This window comes from Coffea arabica, chromosome 1c, assembly GCF_036785885.1.
Source record: "Coffea arabica cultivar ET-39 chromosome 1c, Coffea Arabica ET-39 HiFi, whole genome shotgun sequence".
NCBI lineage: Eukaryota > Viridiplantae > Streptophyta > Magnoliopsida > Gentianales > Rubiaceae > Coffea > Coffea arabica.
The window spans coordinates 39,169,611-39,187,300 of record NC_092310.1 but is presented as its reverse complement, the minus strand read 5'-3'; the positions used below and the strand labels follow the sequence as shown (position 1 = coordinate 39,187,300).

The 17,690-nt window shown below is 36.4% G+C and overlaps 1 protein-coding gene across 1 annotated transcript; it reads left to right on the top strand.

Moving 5' to 3' along the window:
- Nucleotides 1–1,210: 1,210 nt before the first annotated feature.
- LOC113739424 (cinnamoyl-CoA reductase CAD2-like) lies at nucleotides 1,211–16,075 on the top strand. The gene is made up of 6 exons (XM_072045973.1): nucleotides 1,211–1,424; nucleotides 1,514–1,592; nucleotides 2,110–2,182; nucleotides 2,583–2,772; nucleotides 13,749–13,935; nucleotides 15,614–16,075. Exons 1-6 carry the CDS (start codon nucleotides 1,211–1,213, stop codon nucleotides 15,768–15,770), a joined length of 900 nt encoding a protein of 299 aa, XP_071902074.1. The 3' UTR covers nucleotides 15,771–16,075.
- The last annotated feature ends 1,615 nt before the right edge of the window (nucleotides 16,076–17,690 follow it).

The following is a 17,690-nucleotide window of genomic DNA, read 5'->3' as shown; positions in this document are numbered from 1 at the left end:
GCAAACGTATGGGAGGAGGAAACTTAGGATGAACGTGCATATGGCATGTCAACTGAACAACAAATCATAGATTTACATCACACTAAAAGCTTCAACAACAAAACCAGAAAAAAGACTTCAACATCTGAACAAACAACGTAAAATTTGGAATGGAAACAGAACATGCCCCTTTTCTTCATCGATTTCTTCTACCTCTTTACAGGTTTAACCATCTCATGCAGCAATTTTACGAATAAAAATGACCCTTTATACATCTTAGCATCCAAACCCAAATGTACATCCTCTAAAGTGAATGAGTGTTGCAACAAAGTATGACATCATATTACGAGATGTCATTGCCACTGATGTGGCATCTGTCATTTTTGCTATTGTATCCTCCATTCTTTTGCTTCTACCCGCAATTTACTGTAGGAGAGAGACCCCCGCCATAACCACTATCCACCATTGATGATCACTGACATAAGAAGAGAGAGGGACCTAGATGGCTGGAAGATAATCAAAAGGGAACCTGGAAGATCACGGAAAGGAAATCACCTGTCCACAGCATACCACCGCCACCATCAACCATCATTGAGATATGGGCAATAGTAGAAAGGAAAACATTATGCAGATTGTTGGAAAAAATTGGGTAGGAAAAAGCCAAAGGTTATGGGAGGAGACAGAAGAGTGGTGAGAAAGTGGGGCTGGACAGTGGAGGAGGGAGAGCCAAAGGTTATTCAATTCTGTTTAGATTTTCCATCATTGTGATTTTGAGCTCATTATGGTAGGGTCATACTTTAGTGTCCTAGTTATGGATAAGTAATTGAAAATTACTTTTACTGCTATCTTCTAGCTGCTTCCACTATGTCTTGAATATCATCAATGAGAAGTTTTAGATATTTGAGATGGCCTCTCTCTCTCTCTATCTCTCTGCGTATGAACACAGACTAACTTAAGGAACCTCTTTTGGGGGAACCTTCTTTGATGTAAATGCAATTGAGAAACAAGCACACAGTCAGAGCCCTGTGTTCGTCCCACTGCTTGGGAGCTTAAGGTTCATGTTTGTATAGGAAGAGAGTTCAGAACTCGTTTTGTGTGTGGAATTCTTATTATTATCTTTCCTAGTGGCCTAGTTTTTGCTGTTGTTATAGTTATTGGATTGTACTATAAATGTCATTTCCCAAAAAGTGTTCCAAATTTAGTTTGCCAGATCAGATGCTTTTTCTGTCTGATGGCTAACAGGAATAGGATTGAAATGGACGATGTTTCCCATATTTTTTCTGGATCTCCTCCGGAGTTGTCATCCTTAAATAAAAAAGCAATCATCTCTACTGGTGGTTTGATAATTCCAATAGGAAAGGGTACCTGTCATAAAAAAGAGGAAGAAAAACCAATGAATGCTGGTATAAAGCATCTTAATTTTGCCTCTGCTTTAGTCAATACTGGTATAAAGCATTAAAAAAGGTACCTGTTTCCATGAAATAATTGTCTAGTTCAACCCTTCGAATCATTCTCCTATATTTCTCTGTATCAGAACAAGAAGTTCCTATTGTTTACTTTGCCCAACAAGGTAAATCTACTGTTTTGTCATCTTTAGCTCTGATACCAGGAAAGTAATAGAGAATTGTGAAAGAAGTAGAAGGGAGAAAAGGAGGGAACAGCAAAAATAGAAGAGCTGTGATAACTTATCATTCAGATCCCTAGGAAGAGACAGATTTACTTATTGGCCTAAATACCCTTATTACTTCTAACAACATGCACTTTGTATCAAAATAGCTTCTTGATGCATGTTGACATTGAACCCATGGCTAAAGTGTCTACATAAATTTTAGAACTTTTAGTTGAAAGGAACCTTTTCCTGATTGAAGGACTTGTGTCCCAGATTATTAACTACCTGAAATTTCTGTCCTTGTATGGTTGCCAGACTAATACTATGTGATGCCAGAAGCTCAATATTACAATTTCTCAATTGAAGTACTCCGATAAGCGTTCCACAAAATTTATGTAAGAAAGGAGAGAAAGCGCTCATCTTCTGGATTCTGGGTTTCATAGAATGGAACTTGGAAACTAGATTACAGCTGAATGCCTCACCTTGGCTTTGGCTATAGTCATGTTATATTGTCTTGTCAGACAAGTCTATGTTTGCTTGAATGGAGCTTTAATTGGTGCACTCATTTTGTCCCATTTGTGTCTGCATGGTATTGTAATATTAAGGCAAGATGTAAAGGAAGAAATTTTTTGTATGTCTAACGATATGCTTTTATTGATTAATGAATTAGTCTTAGATAATTACTTGGTTATCTTCCATTACCATTTAGTAACAGTTGTAATTTTGTTTTCATGTCCAAATACTATACTAGAATAGCATCTTTTACCACTGGCCTGTTAAAGCATTTTAGACAAGTACCAGTTCTCTGTGCTGCACAAACTCATCAGAGAAACCCAAATTAAAATTTTCATGAGATTTGAAGACAATTTGCTCATGACGCCTCCTAAATTGATAGAGACATATAATCAAGTAACTGTTAGCAAGACAGTCCAAGTAGTTAACATGGCTTTTGGTGTGATTTAATATTCATACTAAACATTATATTTGATGCCAGTATTTTTTCTTATTATTTTTCTTCCAGTTATGGTATGTTCTCTCAAAGACATTGGCTGAGGATGCTGCCTGGAAGTTTGTAAAAGAGAAAGGTTTAGACATGGTAACGATAAACCCAGCTATGGTGATTGGGCCTCTGTTACAGCCAACACTTAACACCAGTGCTGCTGCAATTTTGAATTTAATAAACGGTATGGACATCATAAAATTATGAACTCAATTAATTTCTTGGTATATGTTCTTTTTGTTGGATCAGTGCTTATTTATTTTTTGGTGTTACAGATGTGTATGATATTCTGTTGGTCATCTTTTGATCTTTTATTCCTTGATTATGCTTTTAAGGGCAAGTGAGTGGATTGGAAAAAGGCTTTAAAGCTGACCTTTATGGTGCTAATAATGCCACTTTGCAGATGGTGGTGAAAATAATGCAGATACAGATGTTCTCAGAACATAGAAACTGACTTTTTTGTTCTTCTTCTTCTTCTTTCTCTTTTCCTTTTTTTTTCCTGAGTTTTTAACTTAGCCTTATAACTTATCTTTACTTTCTCTGCCTATACTTACTCATATCTACAGCCTACAAAACATATTTTCTTACATTTGAGTCTAAGTTGAATAAAAAAAATTAAAATACATAAAAAATAAAGAGGTGATGGTAACATTCTGGATAATAATTAATTAATAGTAGCGGAGTACTTTTGATAATATTGGTTGAGCATTCTATGGCCTAGTAGAGTTTTATGTATCCCATGCTGTGAAAGTTTACCATACCAGCAACTAGTTAGCTAACTACAAGGAGTGCCTTAGATATATATGAGAGTGTGGGGACAATTTTAATCAAGATAGAACTTCTAAATCTCTGATTCAATTGAAATGAACTTGAGAATTTATGTAAAGGGCCAAAGCACCCTTGAGGTGGCCTACTTATGTACTTAAGATTAATGTGATCTGGAGTTTTGCTATATTGATGAGCAACCCTAGGGGAAGACCCTCCTAGAACCTCCCAACCTTGTAATTATCAGAGTTGGACCTTTTCTCCCAATGGAAATTGAACTCGATTGTTCTCATGAACTCAAGACCTCTGACACACAAAGGCAATCAGCAACCTTAAGCAAATAAAGATGGATGAAGAGACACCACGATTAGGGAACAAACTAATCGATAAAGTCAGATTTGAATCCTAAGCAATGAACTCAAGAATTCAAGAGTAAGTTCGATTAAGAACTTGAAAGGAAAATTCCTCACGATTTCTGGTTGTAAAATATTCTGTCTCTCACTCATACAATAGGTGCCTTTTATAGGCTAAAACTAGGGCAAATTCCGGCCCAAATAAACCTGGAATAGAGTTGCGGTCCGTATAAAGAGCCAGCTCTTTAAGGCTTCCCGATAAGGCCCAATAAGTAATAAAATACTCAACGACTAACAACTACTAAACTAGGCAGTCTTAAAGCAACTACCAACTAAGCTAACAAGTATGAGATCATTCTTTCACTTCAAACGTACAAGTGAACAAGGTAACTTCATGGTCCATCAAATCTTCAAACTTAACTTACTCCTTGCTTGTATGGTGAATGATCAAGGCTCGTAAAGCTTCCTTCACCTTCTTGGATCTTAGCTTACTCCTTGCTTGTATGGTGAATGATCAAGGCTCGTAAAGCTTCCTTCACCTTCTTGGATCTTGATCTTGTCATCGGACCACCAATGTTGATTAAAGGATCCTTGATCCAAGGCTGAAGTTATTTATTGCACACCCGTATCCGTATCATTCCCTCTTTCCTCGAAAAGATTCGTCCTCGAATCTTCAAAGTCTCCTCTTGAAAGTGATTTGTCCACAAATCGATGGTGCGCTTAAAGGACAGCAATGTTGGAAATAGATGAATGACTACGAGCCATGTTGCATGTCGTTTGGTCAGCTTCGGGAAGCTCTCAAACAAGGACATGCGCCAAGATAGGAAAGAGCTTGTGTAAGGCGTGTGAAAATCCCAAGTGGCAATCCAAAACTCTCTAATTAGCCTTTGGTCATGAATCTTCACATTGACACCTTGATTGTGCAAAGGTGTAAAATCCAGCACTAGTTGATATTGATTTGAATCATCTTGCATGGATAAATTGAAAGCAACTTGTTGCACGGATGAGGCACTAAACAACTCGTGGAGGACAGTTTTGGGATCTTGCGTGTCACACAATTTCTCATCTTCCAACATATAATGTAGCAAACAATTGAAGTCCACTTCATGAGGATTACTCGAACTAGCACAAGTTGAAGTTGACAAATTGAACACTTGGCCACCAGCTTTTGGCTGTGTGAATAAGCATGAAAGATCACCACCTTTAGTTGGAATAAGCACAAAATCAGGTTGTAAGTCTTTAATAAAAAACTGAAAAATTTTGGACAGCTTTACAACCTACAAAAACAAAATAACCTTCAACCTGAAACAAACTAGAAATTGGATAAAGAAGTAATGGTACATCATCAACTAAATGGTAAAAAGGTAGAGAACAAGGTTTAAGTGTGAATACTCCCTTTGCCACTTCATTATTCCTTCCACCAATTGATTCAACTTGAGAAGACATTGCTAGCCTTTTACACTTTCCTTCAAAATCTGAATAAGAAATACAAGTGTTAGGATGGAAATTATACTCAAAAGAAGGTAAAGATGATGAATGAACCATAGGTAGTAAATGAGAGTCAAAGTTTGGAATTCTCCCTTCATGGTTGGTTTGAATTGATTCCCCTTTGGTATGGACAGATTTGAATTGAAATTGTTCCATGGGGTGATCCCAAATAAATTTAATTCCTAAAAGACAAACTCCATGGAAACTAGTGAATTGCACAAGTGACTTTGGAATGGAGCATGGCATGACTAACTTCACTTGACTTTGCTTAATCTGCACAAATGAAGAAACACTAAATAAAGCAAAGGTAAGTTCGTTAGAAAAACAATAAGCCCTCACATTTTTGCTCAAAATCAACTCACTTTCTCTTTTTTCTTCCTTTTTACTACTCATCTCATCAGATTTTTCCATCTCTTTATCTAGCTTAACGCTCTCAATTGTTTTCTCATTATCAACCTCCTCAACAAATGGTTCAATAGGATGAAATACTCCTTTGTTGGGAATAGGGTCAGCTACCTCCTTCTTAGAAAACTCACTTTGATAGCATCCATTTGACGCCATTTGTTTTTGGTGTAGAAGACGTTGATATGTCTCCCAAAATGACTCCGCATGAGGTGGTTCAACTCTAGGTTTAGTCCTAGAAAATGTTGAATGAACTTTCTTGTCATCTCTTGTATAAACCGGCTTTAAAGAGGTAGACTGCATGGAACCCCTCCTCTTGAGAGATTCGTTCTCTCGTTGGAGCCGATCGTACAAGTCCGTAGTATAATGGGAGGGTACAAATCGTTTTCTCATCACTTGCTTCATTTCAGTCCAAGTGTCAATCGGTTGTACCCTATTTCTCCTTCTTGTGGCACATACTTGCTCCCACCAAATAAATGCATAATCTTGAAATTTAATAGCTGCAAGTTTCACCTTTTTCTCTTCAGAGTAGTTGTGGACTTCAAACACTTGCTCAACTCTCCTAACCCAATCTAAATAAGCTTCAGGATCATTTTTCCCATGAAAGGTAGGCATCTTGGTCTTGATGGAACCAAGATTGTCATCGGTTCTCCTAGGTCGGCCTCGACCTTCCCTCACTCCCTCCTGGCTTCTCCTTGATCGAAATGAGGTGTGAGAATGATACCCCTCATCATCCGCATCATGCTCAACACTCTGAGCACTTGAAGCCCTATTATGTGTATTTCCGGTACCTCGCATCTCAATGGCAGCCAACCTGTCGGATAATTGTGTCATCACAAATTCTTGTCTCTCCGCTTGTTTTAGAAGGTCTTGGAGTACCAATTTGAGTGACACGTCGGTCTTAGATGGCTCGGGTATGTTCTCCTCTTGAGACATGTTGTCAAACCTGCAAAACAAATGTATCCTAGTCTACCATGCAAAGCACTCGTGTTGTATCACTCAAGAAAACACACTCACTCTCAATTTTCCTTTTCGAAGTTTTTAAAACAACTCAACTCTCAAAATTTCCAGAATTAATTACCCTATAAGTAATAAGACACAAAGCAGAATTTTTTTACGAATCCTAGAAAACAAAAACTCTACCTGAAGCTAGAACTGGTTTTTTTTTTTTTTTTTGAGCTGTTGCTTTGCTGAGTTTCTGGTCAGTATTTGGATGGTAAATGGTGTTTGTGGCGGTTTAGGTTTGGTTTTGGAAACTGATTTGGGGTGTTTGGGGTTGGTTAGGTCGTTTGGGATCTTTGGAATTCAATCAAGATTGGAACTCAAGAGTTGGAAAACCAATCAAGATTAGGAAACTCAAGTTTTGGGAAACCAATCAAGATTTGGAGACTATTCAAGAATTGGAAACCAATCAAGAATTGGAAACTCAAGATTTGAGATACTTGATTTCCTTTGTGTGAGAGTCGATTCCTTCTCTTCTTTGTTTTTTTTTTTTTTTGCTTCGGCTCTTCAAGGAACACAAATTCAGGTGACACCAACAAGTTCAAGAAAAACGGATGAAAGGTTATGCAAATTTCAAGAAGACCCTAGTTCTTGATTTATTGTTCAAGAACCTTCAAAACAAGACTTGGTGGTCCAAGAACTTCAAGAATTTGTTCAAGAAGATCAAGAACTTCCCCAAATTACGTTGTGGTGTTTAGGGTTTGCAAGAACAGCAACCAATACTCAAGGAATAGGCAAAACAGAATTTCAGCAATACTCAAAAGAAAAAATTCCAGCAATACTCTAGCAACTTGGACACTAAAAACAATATAAGGTACGTGACTCTTTTTTCTTTTTTTTTTTGTCTTTAAACCCTAACAATCCAAACAAAAGTATAACAGACTCAAGAACAAAAGTTGGACAGAAAACACAAAAAGACAATGTAGATACCAAATTTTGGTGTAATTTCATTTACTATTTATTTTTAGTTTTTTATTTGTCGTGTCAGTTTTATTTGATTTTTAGTTTTTAGTTTCTAGTTTTTATTTTTATTTTTAAGTTTTTAGCATAAAATTTCTTGAAAAAAAAGGGGAAAAGAGAAAAATGATGAAAAATGAAAAATGAAAATTGCACTTGTTTTTTATTGTTTCTAGTTGTTTTTATCCAGTGTTAATTTTACTATTATCATTTATTATCATTTTTGTTAAATTACTTTTCAAAAAAAAAAAAAAAAAAAAGAAGCCGCAAAATGCAAGCTGCAATTTTTTGCAGCTTGCAAAGAAGGACCTGTGCGGCTCCTTAGCTGCAAATAAAGCTGGAGTGTTTGAGGGTTTAGAGGGTTAGGATTTCCGATATAAAAGGAAAGGAAACAAGCAGCCGCAAAAGAGAAGAAGAGGATTCTAGGTTTCACGAAAAAGAGAGGAAGAGAGGAGAGAAAGTGACGGACGAACAAAAGGGGCTGAGAAAGAAAAGGTTACGGGAGGGAGCGGAAAAAGAAAGGAGAAGGAAACCAGGAGAGGACTTGGAGTGGCAGTTAGGGTTGAAAAGAGAGGGAGCAAGGTTGGAGGTGTCAAGAGAAAAACGGCAAAGGAAGGACGGAAGAAGTAGCAGGACCAGAAAGAAGGGACTTTGGACCAAGCAACGTCAAGCGACGCCCTTTCATCACTCCAGCTCTCGTCTGCCCTTGAAAAGGGTAAAGGTAACACTTTCTTTCGATTCTTAGCGGCTTCATTTATGAAACATCGAAGTGATATGTACATTCCCGTGTGACTCTAGTTAAGGGAAGGGGTAGGAGATCTGATAAGTTTGTCTGGGGGTTAATAAAGAAACTGAGATCATCTATGAGGTGGCGGGTAGATTTCTTTTGTTTCAGATTCATGGCTACAAGAAATATCGCACAGTTTCGATGCTTCGTCCGTTGCTATTGTGTATGTCGCCTGTTTGTATCGGTCTTTTGGCAGTAATAGGTATAAAAGGCTCATATTTCTGTTGATTAGGATTTGATTTGCGGCATGACAATAAATACAGAATTGAAAAATGAGGATACAAGCGGCGGAAAGAAAGAAATTTCAGATTAGCATGTTCCTGTATTTTGACTCCTTTATGTGTCTAAATCCCAGTTTTTTATGTTGAGAGTTGAAAAGCATGTTTGTTGATGTCATGATTTGAACTCAGAGTGCGCTGGGTTGACATTTAAGTGTGGAATAAATTTTGCTTTAACAAGCTTGTAGCTTTCGGTTCGTTGCAGCATTTTGATAGAATTCGATCCTTTGAATTGCTGAAGTTGTAGTGTTTCAATGTTCTTGGTGTTGTTTATGGTTTGACTGTGACTTCATGGATATGTTCGCTATCAAAGCAGTTTGTTATCATGTGTCAGACTAAAAAGGGTGAATTGCTGCAACATGGTCAATCCATTGTAGAAGTAGACTGTTTGCATTAAAAAGGGAAAAATTTCAGTTGCTTTAGATGAAGTCTCGGCTGAGTTTAATGTTCATGTCCAGATGATCAATTGCTGTTTTTTTTTTTTTTTTTTCTATCTTGGGTAAGTTACTGAATCAGTTAATGGGTTAAGGTTCGAATTGTTCCATGGGAATATATCTCGATTAAGCAAAAATGGCATGAACATATGTTTCTGCTGACTTTCTTTGCTGCACGCCTGTTATTCTTGTTCATTTTTGGGTTTAGATTATTTCGTTTGAGGGAGTTAGGGGAAGCTTCCATGCTTTTGCTATGTTTAGGATTTATTTTTACAGATGTGTGTGAGTTTGATGAATGAATGATGAAGTTTTTGTATGATATTCTCGGCATTTTACCCATGCTAATATGAAGATGCAAAGCAAAAAATTTTGCAGCAGAGCAAGGTTGCCGTGGCTACTTTGCTGTTTTCTTTCACTGTAACTATGCACTAGGCTTTGGTTTCTTCTAATTTATTGGTTAGTCTTGTGTAGAAAGAGGGGGGGAAGTGGAAGTTTGTTGCTGAGTTTGCACATTTAAATCTTAAATACTTGAATCATGTTGGAAAACTTGGCTGGAACTTGGACAGTTCAAGTGCCGAACCAGTTCTTGTATGTTTGTTTTTCCAGAAATTTGCTGCTTGCGTGACCTTTTGCATGATTTTCTGATGTTTGAACATAAAGATTTTATGTTGGAAAGTGAGATGAATGTTTAATGACCGTGTGGTATCAGTGGTTTGATACTTCGAATTTTTGTTTGTTTGAGATAATAAATCAAAGAGCAAAATGTGGCTGGAATGTTGCAGAAAGTTTAAGAAATGGTTGAAACTTTGTTGCAGAAACATGGCCTTGTAGCAATTCGTATGCATGCATGGGAAAAATCTGAATATTACACTTTGGCCCCCCAAGTCCCCTCTTGACTCACTATGGCCCATGTAATTGGAACATTTAATCAATTCGATCCCTCAAGCTTTTCCATGTTCCACAAAAGCCCAAGCATGTTCTAATTTCTTGCAAATGGGTTTTAGAATAATTGCAATCTGAATTGTTACTTGCCTTTTCCTTTGCCCTTGGACCTTTGAAGTCCCTAAAAGTGTTTGATTAGGTTTGAGTGCTTGGTTAGTGTTCACAATTGAGTCCTTGGTAGCCTCAACTTTGCAACTCGATTGCTCATTTGCTTTCATTTGCTTAGGTGGTACTTAGTGCAAGAGTTTAAGAACTTTGTGTTCAAATGAGCTTGTGTTTGCCTATTTTTCTTGAATTTTCTGGAATAAATGGGCTTTGGCCTTTTTCTTGCTCTTTGACTTTCAAAGTTTCTAAAATGTTTCAATTGGTTTTGAATGGTTGATTAATGCTTGCAATTGAGTCTTTGGTGGATCCCTTTATTGGAAACTATGTATTATTTGACTTCATTTAAATTGCAATTAGGAGAGATTTGGTGATTTTGTTATACTTTACTATTTGAGGTACCGTGACCTTTTTATTGTTTTGAAGCCATTTTTCTTCCATTTAGACACCATTCAAAGAGGGCGGTATAATTTCTTTTATCCCTTTTTGCATCTCCTACGTGATCCAACGTGCTAAGTGAAATACATGTCTACTTTGCTTTCCTAGCCTTTCTTTATTTTCTTTTATTTATGTCATTTACTTTTGTTTTTTTATTTAAGTCATTCTTTATGGGGTATGTGTACACCTCTTGGCTTGTAATAGATAGGGTTTGGAGGAGCATTCGATGAAGAGCTGTTGAAGACTTGTGCCTAGCTAGCAAATGTAATAGTTAGGACCTTAATCACCTTATGTGTCTTGCATGTCTATGTGCTATATGTTTAATCGTTTTCTTTGGTTTTGACATTTAGATATGCATGCTAAGTGTTATGTGCTATGTGATTGACATGTCTACTCGCTTTCCATATCCCTGAATGAATGTGATGGATGAATGTACGTTTCCACTAGTCCAACGCTAGACCCTTAGGGATTTCCCCTCGTTAGTACATGTTTGCATGTTTCACTTCATTTCATGCATTTTTCTTAGTTTTATCATTTTGCATGCCCCTCGAACCCCTTTTCCCTCCATTTTAGGATTTTTGCATTTCATGCTAGTTAGGGTTCATTTGCCTGAAGAGTCCCCTTTTGATAAGGGAAACGAGCGAGTGTGGCTATTCGATAGCCTTAGCACGCTAGTTTTGCTTTCTAATCAAAGGGAAAATCGAAGTCGAAAAAGTTAGGAGTCATTCCCATACCCGACCTGATGCATTCCGTTAGGTTCATTCATTCTCATTTTATCACTTATTCATTTCTCAATTCACATTTCCTTATCACTTTTCCTTTCCTTATTATTCATTTTTATTTCTACTTCACAAAAGTGCACTTAATTACACCTATATGCACTTATCACTATATTTCATACACTTGCACACAAACACTTGGATTTTTCATACAATTTCACACATGCACCTTTTCATACACTTGCACACAAACACTTGGATTTTTCATACAATTTCACACATGCACTTTTTCATACACTTGCACACAAACACTTGGATTTTTCATACAATTTCTCACGTGCACCCTTTTATACACTTGCACACTTGCACTTTAGCCATCATTTGCATTAATCGACCTCTATAAGGTTTTCCTTTATTGGCCGCCACAATTCATGTGGTTGGGACCAAAAACCTTACAAGAGACATTTTAGAATTTAGGTTTGCATTTTTTTCCTTCTTTTTTGCATTCATGTAGTGCATTCAAATGTAATAAATTCTTTGGTTAAAATAAGAAAAATTTTGGTTAAATCACGCAACTAGCCTTTGGCTAGGTCAAAGGGGTGCCTTGGATTTTATCCTTGCCTTCCCCTTTGTCAAATGTGACTCCCGAACCTTTTTTTTTTGGTTTACGTGGACTAGGAGTCGTTTAAAAGGGGTTTCTTACTACTTTTTCCTATTTTTTCTTTAAAAATTCATTTTTTGGTGACTTGGTACACCTTAACTCATTACCAAGTGGCGACTCCAATTTTTATTTCAAACCCTTTTTAAACTATAATTTTGGGTCAAATCGTTGCATTCTCAACCCCCCATTTAGACCCATTTTTCTTTTAAATCACAATTCATTTTTCAATCACAAAAAACACATTTTCAAACCATTTTATTTATTTATCAAAAAATGGGGCGCGACAGACAATACCCAAACAGTTTTTTTTTCTCGGATGAACAGTAACGTGAACAGTACGCTACAGTAACGATGAACAGTATTTCGAAATAGTAACGATGAACAGTATCGCTACAGTTTTTTTTTTTTTTGATAAAAGACACAAACTAATAAGATATGAACAACTTCAATTGAAAGAGAATTAACCTGATGCTCTGATTACCAACTGATGAGCAACCCTAGGGGAAGACCCTCCTAGAACCTCCCAACCTTGTAATTATCAGAGTTGGACCTTTTCTCCCAATGGAAATTGAACTCGATTGTTCTCATGAACTCAAGACCTCTGACACACAAAGGCAATCAGCAACCTTAAGCAAATAAAGATGGATGAAGAGACACCACGATTAGGGAACAAACTAATCGATAAAGTCAGATTTGAATCCTAAGCAATGAACTCAAGAATTCAAGAGTAAGTTCGATTAAGAACTTGAAAGGAAAATTCCTCACGATTTCTGGTTGTAAAATATTCTGTCTCTCACTCATACAATAGGTGCCTTTTATAGGCTAAAACTAGGGCAAATTCCGGCCCAAATAAACCTGGAATAGAGTTGCGGTCCGTATAAAGAGCCAGCTCTTTAAGGCTTCCCGATAAGGCCCAATAAGTAATAAAATACTCAACGACTAACAACTACTAAACTAGGCAGTCTTAAAGCAACTACCAACTAAGCTAACAAGTATGAGATCATTCTTTCACTTCAAACGTACAAGTGAACAAGGTAACTTCATGGTCCATCAAATCTTCAAACTTAGCTTACTCCTTGCTTGTATGGTGAATGATCAAGGCTCGTAAAGCTTCCTTCACCTTCTTGGATCTTGATCTTGTCATCGGACCACCAATGTTGATTAAAGGAATCCTTGACCCAAGGCTGAAGTTATTTATTGCACACCCGTATCCGTATCATATATTGCAAAGCCTTTCATGAGCTTTCTGCTTCTCTCATGAAGTTGAGTTTGCCAAGGTAGATGTCATGGTCATTTGGAGGTTAACTAGAATCTAATATGTTTTTGTGCGCAGCAGAAGGTGTTTCTAAAATGATATATGTCTGTGTATATGCTCATTTTGTTGATCTTTATTTGTTGTTGCTTTTCTGGTTGAAAAATTTTGGTTCTTCTTTTGTTTCTTGAAAAAGTTTGTTTCAATTGGCTAGTTTTCTTGAAGGGATGTTTTACAATTGCCTTGTACTGATGTTTTACATTGTTTAGAATTCCTGATGCTTTCTTAATCAAGTATTGAAATACATGAAATATTAAGTAATCAGTATAGACATGGGTATGCTTTGAACAAATGTTTTTCCTTCTATTTTTCTCTTTGCTTGATTATGTTCATTTGTAGAGAGAGAAGAGATGGTGATATGAAACATTTCTTTTGTGTGATTGATATTCTGTGCATTCTAATCTTAGACTGATTCATGTATTGACTGTCATTGAATACTTCATGTAATTTTCTTTCTTCCTTTAGTTTTTTTAATTTATCAGTCTGTTTTGTTGATTGTTTTCTTCTATACTGAATGCAGGTGCAGAAACATTTCCAAATTCTTCTATGGGCTGGGTTCATGTCAAAGATGTTGCTAATGCACATATACTAGCTTTTGAAAATCCATCTGCTAGTGGAAGATACTGCCTGGTCGAAAGAGTGGTACACTACTCTGAAGTTGTGAAGATCTTGCGTGAAATTTATCCTTCCTCAAAACTTCCAGAAAAGTAAGTTCAAGCTCTGTAATTTAGATTTGACCGTGCATTTAGAGATTTACATTTGTGACATAGGATTATATTTGGAATTTTCATGCATGTCCATGTGCGTCTCAGATTTTTCTGTCAGGATCTATTATGCCTTTCATGATTTGGCCCCTTGCATAAATCATGTTTGGGACTCCTAACTGTGATACATCAGGTGTCTGCAACTAATGGCAGAATATATTTTAGGAAACTTTTTCCGTGGATAAGTATTTCAATTAACATTGTTTGCATTATCTGGATAAGTTCAGTGTTTCGTAAAAGCTTAAATACATGAACTTACCGCCAATTGTGTTTTGGAAGTTCTTGTCAAGGGTTCTGTTTGTTGAATTGACAAGTTTTTGAAGCTTTTGCTATTTGAAATCGAATTAAGTTTCAGAACGTTCAGGAAAGTTAACAGTAACTAGATAGTCAATTTATTAAGTACTTCAACTAAGAAATCTAATCCTCGTATTTCTGGTTTAGTTCTTGGAACCTTCGCTCTACGGATATGTCTTTTAGATATTAGAAAATCTTTTGGATTGAGCATATCAGGTCACATGATCATGTTGGAATTTTCATTTAGCTTGCAATTGGCTGTTTGATAACCTACTCTGATGTAGGTTGCATTCTAAAATTTCCTCTTGCTTAACTCCTGAGACCTGTTCTTTATTGGCGCGATCTTCTCCCTAAACTTGTGGCTTTTCTGTCTTAAATGTGCATATTCATTCCCAAATCAATACGATGAAATGAGCTCAATACTTTGCCTTTCATGAAGACTTCTAGTCTAGATAGATTCTTACTAGAAGTCCTGTGAATTGATAATGTGTACATGACTACCATGACATCATTATAGTTTTTGCCCACTCGTGGTAAGAGCATGCATTAGTTATTCACAAATATTCAGAATTCCTTGAACACCAATCTGCATATGCACTAAGCTAGCATACTGGTTTTCTACTAATTGTTGAACCAAGAAAAGCGTCTATGCCTGGCGACCTGATTTGGTAGGATAGCAGATAGATGTGTTATTGAACATCAGGGAAATTTTTGAGGTGGCAAAAGAAATGATGGATGGTCAGTTTAAATTGTTGATGTGCAAGTTTTGACCTTTCTTCATTGCAATCAGATTTTTCACCCTTGTGACCGTACCTTACTTGGAATCATGTCTAAATGGTGAGATATATACATATCCTTTAGTGCATTTTATTCCTTTAGTGCTTTATTTGATGTTGCATTGAGTGGATAAACATTCTTCATATGATTTGTACATGAAGATGTCATGCCTTATAGTAATTCCTTTAAGGTTAATGAGATTCACGCACCCTTTTTAACATCTTGTGCATCCCCTACTATGTATTTTTGCTTCTATGCCTTTCAATATAGCCTAGAGACTGTAGAAGGGGTGTGCAAGCTAAAAAGGGTGTGTGAGTATCGTTAACCTTTATTCAAGCATTATGCTTACAGCAGTACATATTCTGTACTAATGGCAATGAATTTTCCTGTTCATCACCTGCTGTTCATTTAATTTGGCTCATCAAAGACTGATGAGGAAGTAAAAAACATCACTTCTATGAGCGAACTTTTGCTTGACTATTGCCCCAATTCAACACTATTTATTATTTTTATCAAGCCTTTGATGTTTTTCGGTGAATAACCTTTGTAGGTGCGCTGATGACGAGCCATTTGTGCCGACGTACCAGGTTTCCAAGGAGAAGGCAAAAAACTTAGGTCTTGAATTCATTCCCCTTGAGCAAAGCATCAAGGAAACAGTTGAAAGCCTGAAGGAGAAGAACTTTTTGGACTCTTCTGCTGCACTTTGAATATCGCCCGAAACATGATGAGGAACATCGAGAGTTGGTAGCAGTGCCTATTGAAAATATGTTTTCCAAACCCCTATATGTACCAAGCCTCCCTGACTGGAGTTACATGCATCCACAGAGATTTAGAATCTACATATGAAACAATAAAGTACTCGTCTTTTTTGCTATACTGAAAATTTGAACAGGAAATATCCTTTTGTGTTTCCTGCTGCAAATTCAAGGATATAGCAATGATGAGTAGATTTTAGTGCGTAATTATATGTTGGACGAGAATTTATAAAATCAAGGAGCAGCATTCCTTGTAATATCAGGGTAACGACTTTATAAATTGTGTATGGAATTGTTATCAACAGAATTTTTTGGTACGAATTGCTTTTAGGCAGTCCACCTAAAATCAATGCGATTCCACCCTTGATGCCATTTGTTAATTGGACATGAATGGCTTTCTTTAATTTGTTTTTTATTTTTGGTGGCTGAGTTCTACTTCTGAATCTGTTAACTCTGGATAGTTGGGTAAATTGGAAAAGGATTGAAGTGGAGGTAAATTTCTCATGAATCTTAAACAATGAAAGTCAGGAAATAATTGATAATATTGTACTGCTAAATGTATCACAATCCGCTAGTTAATCTGGCACTAGTGTTCTCTGCGATGGGAAATTGAGTATGTTAGCTTTGCCCAGAATAGAACTCATGTAGAATACTAGCTATGGATAAAAGTTCATTTTATTTTGTGGTAGTGTGAATTAAGGATCCTCTAGTTCGTGTTAATCGCAGAAAATTGATGTTAGCCACCACAGTTGGTGCCATCGTCAAAGAAAAAAGAGCGAAAATTGAAGCAGTGATCATCTGGTTTGGTGGTGGTTCAGTACCTTCCAAGTTATTTTTGAACCTTTTAAGGTCCTCTCGCTCCTCCTAACGTAGGATAATCTATCATATCGAAAAAAAAGATTAATACACGCAAACCCGAAGTGTAAAGATTGAGAAGAAAGAAAAGATAACAAATTTGTTAATACTTAGGTCCTGTTGAATAATTCAATCTACCATTTAAACTTAATGGATTCAAATTTTAATATATTCGACTATTTGACAATCTAAAATTAAATATCTGAATTAATTAAGTGGTACTAAATTTTCTAGACAAAACTTGCTCTTAAAAATAAGTAATAAACTATTCACTTTATCACTGAATGTGATATACATTCTGTGACGCCCCGAAAGAATGAGTGCCAGAACCCGAAAATTTTCTAAGTTTCTAGGGTTTATTTTTTTTAATCGCCCGCCTTTTCTACATTTTCTTTGTTAGAAAATTTTCCCAGATAAATTTTTATGAGTCAATATAGTTGTAAGATGATTTTTCTAGTATCGGTTAGGTTTTGAGAAATTAAGAGCTTATACTGGACGTGGGACTCGCTAGTGTGATAAAATTTTGGTGATTAAGTGATTTTTGTGTTAAATATTATTATTTTATAAGGTGTTAAGAGATAATTAGAAGTTGCTTAGATGGATTATTATTGGAGAGACAAAAGGATAAGTGTTAACTTAAGAAGGTGCCAAGTGTCATGACCCTATTGCAAGTTGGACCTTTGACCAAGACCATGATTTCTTCTTCTTATCTTGACCAAACCTTTTGTTTTCATCATTTCTTCTTCTTGTAAGCATGATGGACAAAATTTTGAGAGAGAAAAGGGAGAGAAAACACAAAAACATTCAGCCTTGATCTCTTGCTTAAATCATGAAAAATCCAACGAAAAATCCTAATCTACACCGATCAATCTTGAGGTAAGGTTTGAGAGAAGCTTTTGGTGAAGTTTTAGAAGAAGAAAAATTCCTAAGCCATCACCTTTCTTGATATTTCAAGGTATCATGTCTAGCCTCCTTGCTTTGTTCTTGATTTTGTTAGATTAATGACTTGTGATGGCT

Excerpts from the sequence above, each read along its gene's own strand:
- LOC113739424 (XM_072045973.1), top strand. The coding sequence starts at position 1,211 with ATGGCTAACAGGAATAGGATTGAAATGGACGATGTTTCCCATATTTTT. Across the intron at positions 1,425-1,513 it reads CTCTGCTTTAGTCAATACTG|AACAAGAAGTTCCTATTGTT; the intron begins GTATAAAGCATT and ends TCTCTGTATCAG. Across the intron at positions 2,773-13,748 it reads AATTTTGAATTTAATAAACG|GTGCAGAAACATTTCCAAAT; the intron begins GTATGGACATCA and ends TACTGAATGCAG.